Source organism: Lupinus angustifolius, unplaced genomic scaffold, assembly GCF_001865875.1.
Source record: "Lupinus angustifolius cultivar Tanjil unplaced genomic scaffold, LupAngTanjil_v1.0 Scaffold_154_25, whole genome shotgun sequence".
Classification (NCBI taxonomy): domain Eukaryota; kingdom Viridiplantae; phylum Streptophyta; class Magnoliopsida; order Fabales; family Fabaceae; genus Lupinus; species Lupinus angustifolius.
The window spans coordinates 6,044-14,692 of NW_017726030.1; the positions used below are offsets into that span (position 1 = coordinate 6,044).

General features: G+C 31.4%; 1 protein-coding gene across 1 annotated transcript; it reads left to right on the plus strand.

Moving 5' to 3' along the window:
- The first annotated feature begins 467 nt into the window (after window positions 1-467).
- LOC109340277 (S-adenosylmethionine decarboxylase proenzyme-like) lies at window positions 468-2,221 on the plus strand. Its single transcript, XM_019577926.1, has 2 exons — window positions 468-588; window positions 777-2,221. Exon 2 carries the CDS (start codon window positions 950-952, stop codon window positions 2,015-2,017), a length of 1,068 nt encoding a protein of 355 aa, XP_019433471.1. The 5' UTR covers window positions 468-588; window positions 777-949; the 3' UTR covers window positions 2,018-2,221.
- The last annotated feature ends 6,428 nt before the right edge of the window (window positions 2,222-8,649 follow it).

An 8,649-nucleotide genomic window follows, 5' to 3' on the forward strand; every position in this document is an offset into this window, starting at 1 on the left:
GCGCAGAAAATAATATTATTTTAAAATGTATGGCTAAAAAGTTATCATTGTTTCAGCCACACAATATTCTTGAGGCTTGTGTCTCTTTTTGTGGTCGACGTGTACAATTTTCTTCCTTTTCTCTATTAACATCTGGCTTTGTGGTCCATTAAATTTTTTATCCCCTTATGATGTTCTGTTATTGTCTTTATTCTACTTCATATTCGATTTCTATGTTTCTAAACCGCAGATCCTCTATACTCTTATGTTAAATCTATCCCTACTAACAAGGTTTTATATACTGTCTCCAACATTCGTTAATACATCACCGTCTGTAACGATTGCGGACCATATTTTAAACCGTGTTTATTAACGTTGTTTCATGACATTCTGATTGTTATAACAGTTTTTGTGGACACTTTGTTTACCTGTTTATTGGTTTGTATTGAAACAGAACTGAATGAGCTAATGGAGTCTAAAGGTGGGAAGAAGAAGTCTAGTAGTAGTAGTAAATCATCCTTATTCTACGAAGCTCCCCTCGGTTATAGCATTGAAGACATTCGCCCAAACGGTGGAATTAAGAAATTCAGATCTGCTGCTTACTCCAACGTAAGTTTTCTAAACACAATAACAGTAACAATGTACTTCATACCGGTGATTTAAATTGCGGCCAATCCCATAAAATTACGGGATAGTTTGCGGAATGTAATTTAAAACATTGATCAATACAAATGAAACTTTAATTTTGTTTAATTATTTGATCTTTGCTGACACTTTTGTTTATTGTTCTATTGCAGTGTGCTCGCAAGCCATCTTGATATTCTCCTTGATCTATAGACCCCTTCTTTTAAGTGCTTTATTCGGTTCTCTTTAGGTTTATTTCCTACTCTCATTCCAACATCATCTTTCCAATCCCACTCTTTTGGTTATTGTTGTTGTTATTGTGTTCGTTTCTTTTCTCTGAGGCAATATGGCCATGCAAGTTTCTGCGATTGGTTTCGAAGGATTCGAAAAAAGGTTGGAGATATGTTTTTTTCACCCTGGACTCTTTTCTGATCCTGAAGGAAAGGGTCTAAGATCTCTTGCAAAATCCCAATTGGATGAATTCTTAGCACCCGCTGAGTGCACCATTGTTTCTTCATTATCTAATGAAGATGTTGACTCCTATGTTCTTTCTGAGTCCAGCCTTTTCATTTACGCCTACAAAATTATCATTAAAACTTGTGGCACCACAAAATTGCTCCTTTCTATCCCACATATTTTGGCATTGGCCGAGTCTCTATCCCTCAAAGTTATGTCTGTAAGGTACACTCGAGGAAGTTTCATTTTTCCCGGTGCTCAATCCTTTCCTCATCGCAATTTCTCTGAGGAAGTGGCGATCCTCGATGGCTACTTTGCGAAACTCGGGGCAGGTAGTGTTGCCTATGTTATGGGTGGATTAGACAAAGTGCAGAAGTGGCATGTTTACTCTGCCTCTGCTGATCGTGTGAACCCATCTGACTCTGTTTACACTCTAGAGATGTGCATGACTGGCTTAGACAAGGAGAAAGCATCAGTTTTCTATAAAGATCTATCAGGTTCTGGTGCAGTAATGACTGTAAATTCTGGTATTAGAAAGATTCTTCCAGATTCTAAGATATGTGATTTTGAGTTCGAACCATGTGGTTATTCAATGAATTCTGTGGAAGGTGCTGCTGTTTCTACTATTCATGTTACTCCTGAGGATGGTTTTAGTTATGCAAGCTTTGAAAGTGTGGGATATGATTTGACCAAGATGAATTTGAACAAATTGGTCAAGAGGGTATTAGCATGCTTCCAACCTACTGAGTTTTCAATTGCTGTTCATACCGACCATGCAAGTAAGTTCTTTGAGCAGAACTTTTTGCTAGATGTCGAGGGGTATTGTCTTGAAGAAAGGAACCATGAAGGGTTTGGAATGGGTGGTTCTGTTTTCTATCAGAAGTTTGAGAAGACTTTTGAGTCTGGTTCTCCTAGATCAACTCTGAAGTGCTGGAAAGATGAAGATGAAGAAGAGTAGTATAGTTTTATGTTTATGATATTATTCAAAGTATAAATTTGGCCTTTATAATAAAGGCTTCTTATTGATTTCATTTCTTGTCATTTTTAATTTTGTGTTTGATGTTTGGATATGTTGCATGTTTACATCCTTAGTCTCTCTCTAAGGTCATTGTTCTCTTTACTGTAAAATGTTAAATGGAATAAAGCACTTTGTTTGGGATCATCTTGCTATGTTTATCTGAGAAGTTTTGAACATATATTTGTCCATACGAGTCTGAAATTTGCCTATGAAGTTTGTCTATTTTGTTGATAATAACTTTGCTTTGTTCTAATTCACGGCGTAAAACTTCATTCATGTTTGCCTCTGCCTACTTGTCAACAACCATGTTTAGTTTTATATTTTATATTTAGTTTAATTAGGGCTCCTCCATTTAGTGAGTGGAGTATGAGTCCCGTAAGGTAAAGAAAATGAATTTAATGGATATGCCATAAATATTTATATACAATTAATGTATCATTTATTATTTATTTGTATTATTTATATAGAGTTAATAATAGTTAAATATTAATTGTGAATGATACAATTAGAATATATAAAAAATTTATATTATCAATACATACATTTTTTCTCCATTATTAACATAGTCATGAGTTTAATTTTCAATATGAGAAACTCTTTTTAACCAAAAATATGCAAGTATTTCTATAAATACATGATAGAATGAACTCTATTGTAACCCCAATGAATATTAGAAGCCAACTTATATAAACTATTATCACCATATCTTATTTTCTATTTTATCCTTTAATTTTTTTAATTTTTTACAGAAAAATTATATAATTTTAAATAACTACCATTAACACAATAACAATCTGCATATTGACGTATCTGACACCATCATCACAGAGACTTCTGATAAAGATCACCTCGTTGGTGAAACCTTTATCCACAAGATGGGTATCTACAAGTATGGAAGTACTTAGAAATACCAAGAGGATTACATTACCATGAATTTGGATCTATCTGATGATGAGGATTAGGTTGGTACAGATCAACCTAATGCAGAAACTTAAGGGGAGCCATCTAGAACTGCGCCGCAGGAACCATCCTTTGGATTAGCTCAGTTGGGTGCCATGGAGCTAAGGCTGAACAATAAAATGGACTTACATTTTCAGACTTTGAAGGACTCCTACCATACTGATTTGAAACAATTTGAGGAGCGTCAGGTTGCCTACATCGATAACTACTATCAGACTATGAGGAGCTTTGTTCAGAACACTACTAAGGCACAGGATGAGAGGTTTTGTGCAGAATTTGAGAAGTTGAGATTCCTCATCCAAGGTGATAGTAGTCTGACTGTACCTGATGATAGAGATCCTCCTTCGCATCCCTAGATTAGAAGTCCTTAGACCTTAGATTGCCTTAGGTTTAGTTCTTTTATATGGCTAATTTTCAGGATTTATGCTGCTTTGTAATTTTGAGACATATTTGCTTTATGCTTTTTGGGTTGTAACTCTAACTATCTACTATTGCTGCACTACTATGACTTGATATGCATGCCATTTGAACTTAAATCGTTACTATTTTGGTTTTACTTTGCTGACATAACACTCCTATCTATGTCAAATATAGCATGAATACATGTTTAATTGTTCTTGATCATGTTTGGTTATATGTATAACATCACTTATCTCTTTACTACAAAACGAAACAGTATAAAAACCTTGTTGCAGGTTGTTTGTTACCCTTATCTCTTTACTGTTTTAAGTAGTTTTTAATTGCCCATTGTAGCTAATAATTTGAATATAGTAACTCTACCATATAAAGATCATTTCTGTTCAAATATATCTGCTATATCATTTCTGTATAATCTGTAAGTGACTGTGTAATTGAGTCATTCAGCAACTGTTAATTTTTTGCGACTTAATCGATTAAGGCAGTCTTTAGTCGATTAACTATGTGATTTTCCATAATAGGGCTTTGGTGCGAATAGCAGTAAGTGGGAACCGCGACAACTATTCACCCCCCTCTTCTAGGTGTATTCTGTCATTGATACCTAACACAACCCATAGCTACTCTTCTAATCTATTCTAATCTTCCATAGGATTTGTCCTTATATCTAGGATATTGATTTGAATTAGGTTGTTGAGTTTTTATCTTTAGAGATTCTGATTAGATTTAGGTAGTTGAGTCTTTATCTTCAAAGATTCTGATTAGAATTAGGTGGTTGAGTCTTTATGTTAAAAGATTATGATTAAAATTAGATGGTTGAGTCTTTATTTTAAAAAATTATGATTAATATTATCCAGCCACCTGAAATAGCATAGAAATACATAATAAGATTTGATGCAAATATTTGACTCGATATATATTATGAAGTACATTTATGTAAACTGTTAGGGTTAAAAGGTGCTCAACTATCCTTATTATTTAAGGAAATTTTTGCACTTAACAACTCTCCCCAACTTAAAACTCCGTTTGTCTCCAAAGAAAAGTACAAGTCAAGACTCAACACGTGTGCATGTAAAAAAAATGTAGAACAATAAAATTCCAAATACACCCAACGTGGTTCAAGGAATATTACTTTTATCACCGAACATTCATAAAACATAATTCAAGAGTAAACAACTCAAAGAAATGTATGGTACCCAATACTAATTTATGCAATCAATGAGTTGTATGATAGTGAAATGCTCTCAACATGCAATTTATTGTTAGTCGATCAAGAAAGGCAGAGCTAAAAAATATATGACGATCAATGCACTTCTAGGTGTAATGTGTTTCTGTTATCAAGTGGAAATTGAGTCTCTCTATTAATGCACTAAGCTAGTATGAAATCAAATTTGATATTCGTCTCCTGTCAAATCAATAGTAGATGCTTAGCATGAACCACTAAGGTCTTCCTCTTGGTTGTAATGAGGTTGAGCTACAAAAATTATGGTTTTTCAGATATCAAATTTCTTAAGAAGTTAAGAGAACATACTAGATTTTTATTTATTTCCACTCTCCATACTTGAACTCATTAAATATTTTTCAACTTTTTTGTATCATTCCCTTTTCTCCATTTTCTATCTTTTCTTCATTTTCACTCTCATTATTTTTAGGAGCTTTCTATTTTTCTATTTTTTATGAAGGAACATGTAGTTTCTGCCTCAATTTTATCACCATACACCATTTCGATTCTTTATCCTTTGAATATTAAAAATTGATAGCTCCCTTAACTTAATAGAAAAAGGATTTTCCTTTTTTTTTGTATATGTAAATTGAAGTTCTATGTAATTCTCAAAAGAAAGGTTAAGGCTCAATGGGGAAGCAAATGTTAAATCATGCAAGGATTTTCAATATATTTGGCCTAGTGGTGCTTTCATGACAGAACTGCCTTGATCATTTCCATGCATCACATCCACCACGATGATTAGAGACTCAAATAAATCCAACAATGCTAACAGTGCAATCTTACAAGATTTATCTAGTAGTGTATCAGTATTGTTACCGTAGCTTGCAACAATTCTAAATGACTTGAAATAATACTTACTAGTTGAGTCATGATTAAGTCGGTCTCTTTAAGATGTTTCGTGGCACTGCCCAAAATGTGCAAGCAGACTATCAACCACATCGTCCCTAGGATAAAACAGTTCAGATCTCTGTTATAGAATTCTTCTTACACTATAAGAATCAATCTCGAATACACCCACCACAATATTGCTACTAATGTCAATTCTCGAAGTGCTCACAATATTACTATTCGTGCCAATTCTTTTCCCACAATCTCACTACCAGTGTTAATTCTCGAAATGCCCACAATATGGCTACTTGTGCCAATTCTTTTGTCTTAATCTGACAACCAGCGTCAGTTCTCGAAAATTCCACAATTTGGCTTCTTGTGCCAATTCTTAGTGCCACAGAAAGAAAGTGGGAGAAGTTTGTCGGAAATGCATCAGTGAAAAATATGAGGGAGAAAGAAAAAGTTGAATGAAAGTGCATTCAACTTGGGGCAAGAAAATATGAAAGGAGGAAGCTTCTATTTTTAACAGGACATTTTTTCCAAGTTCCTCACCTTTCCTATGTGGGACTTGAGAGTTGTTTTCTTCAAAACTCTTTTATGTGGGACTTGGGAGTTTTTCAGATTTCACACCCAAAATTTTTCACTAATGGCTTCTAACATACTATGTTCCAACAATGCCCCACTTGAAATTAAAAAACGATTTCCGAGAATTTTCGTGGTCTCAATAAAGATTGTGCATAAATAAACACTACGCTAGAATTGCAGTTCAACAACATATATTTTAGATGTATAACAACATTTTTGTACGCTTTCTATTTGACTGTAGTAGTATATTGTCATGATTAACAATGCTTATAATATGCTGTAGTATCTATCTATTACCTATATAACAAAAAAAGGTCCCTCATGACATGTTTCAATCTCTCAAGCCCTCAAACATGTGTCAATCTCTCATCAAAACTAAATGTCCCTCATGACATGTGTCAATCTCTCAATCAAAACTTTCCCTCCAAAGCATGTCAATCTTCCATTTTTGTTCATTGTACAATTTAATTATAATGATTAATGGTCCCATATGTTTCTTATTCCATGAAGAAATTACATCTCACAATAAAGGGGATTGGATCCCTTTTCATATGTGAATTACTTCTCCACCATTATCATTTCATATCTCCATATTCTTCTCCCCCTTTCATTTCATATTTCTCTCTTCTTCTCTCACATGTCTACAATCCAATGTTTCATTCGTCAATCTTCATTTCATTTAAACTTAATATGATGGCTTCTATATCCCGCTATTAAATCTTCATCATTGTAGATTTGTTCTTATTTTATTTGTTGTTTAAAGTGTATTTTTATTGATTTTTTCATTCATTAACTTAATATGATGGCTTCTGTATCCCGCTACTTAATCTTCATCATTGTAGACTTGTTCTTCTTTTGTAAATATGTTGTTTAAAGTGCATTTTTATTTTTATTTTTTCATTCATTTGTTTACTTTTAGATATGTTCTTATTTTCTAGATATTTTAATTGATTTTTTTGCTTATTATGTATGTGTATTCTTATTTTTTCTTTGATTTGTTTATATTGTATATATGGTACAATTGATTTCATTATTTTGTAGATTTGTTCTTCCAATAATCATCTTTCTTAATGTCTGATTTAGAAGGATTTCATCCCTAACAATGACCAAACCCTCAATAACTATATTGTGTACCCGATCTCCATTTATATATATACACACACATTTAGTTACAAGTTACAATATTGTATTTGTTTGTTGTTATGAATTTATTTATCTTCTCATCTTATCTCACTTTTATCATCTTATCTCTTCATTTGCAGTTTGACCCTTCCTTAAAGCATATCTACGGGTTAGCGTTATGTCTATTTGTCCTTATCTTACTAAAATCTTCAATTTTATTCTCGTTTGCACAACAAATGAATTTGATTATTTTTTCTCACATGATATTTGTTAAAATATTTTTTCTCGTGTGGTTATTTTTCTAAAGCAAGAAATACGAATTGACCATATTCTTTGTTTCGATATTTGTAGAAAAGAAACCTCACATCCTATAATACAACGATTAGAGGTTATATTCATTATCTGATTGTAGAATAATAGTTCTTTAATTTTATTATGTGTTTGTTCTTTTTCATTCGATGTTATTTTTTTTCACTATCTGAATGTGTCAACTTTATATTAGTAAGAATAATTTTTAATTTTTTTATTCTCATCATAAATAATTTGACATGTTTAATTGTTGAATATGTATATTTTATCTAATTAATCATAGTAAATGTGATCATCATATCAATCATAACCACCAAAGACAATTTAATTTCATTTATATTCTACTATATAAGTAATAAATTTATGGAATATTAATATTTAATTCCATTTATATTTTGTTTTGTTTGAATTTATGGATGAGCTACAAAAATATAATATAAATTTGCATAATTATAGCTAATAAATTTGTGGAATGCTAATTGAGTAATAATTACTCATGAATGTCTTTGAATGTATTAATTGAGTAATATTAATTGGTAGTTACACTTTAAACTGAAATTATTAGGCATGATTGTCTTTAAATGTATTTTGCTCTTTTATCTAAAAACTAAATAATTATCCTCCACAATTATATTAATTTCTATTTAATAGGATGTAATAATGAAAATATTAAAGACATTTCATTTGATTATGATAATTAATTAATTTGATTTATATTTTGATTAAATTATTTATGATTCGCTAATTTTAAGCAATGCTCATTATGAATATAAATTTGCATAATTGTAAATAATAAATTTGTGAAATATGTTTATACTCAATTCCATTTATATTCTATTTTGTTTGAATTTATGGATCAATTACAAAATTTGAATTTATGGATCAATTACAAATTTTGAATTTATGGATCAATTTATATTTATATGTAATTTTTCATGATTCATTGAACTCCATGACAAGCATGATTAATTGAGCATATTACATGATTAGTTTAACATTGGAAATTTAATGCATATTTATAATTATACTGATAAAGAAATAATTAAATAATAATATCATAAAGAAACATAAAAGTTCAACATTTTTCAGCCAGTTACAAAAATGATATTAAACACTGTAACGCACCGAA

Coding starts and splice junctions, on each gene's coding strand:
- LOC109340277 (XM_019577926.1), top strand. CDS start 950: ATGGCCATGCAAGTTTCTGCGATTGGTTTCGAAGGATTCGAAAAAAGG.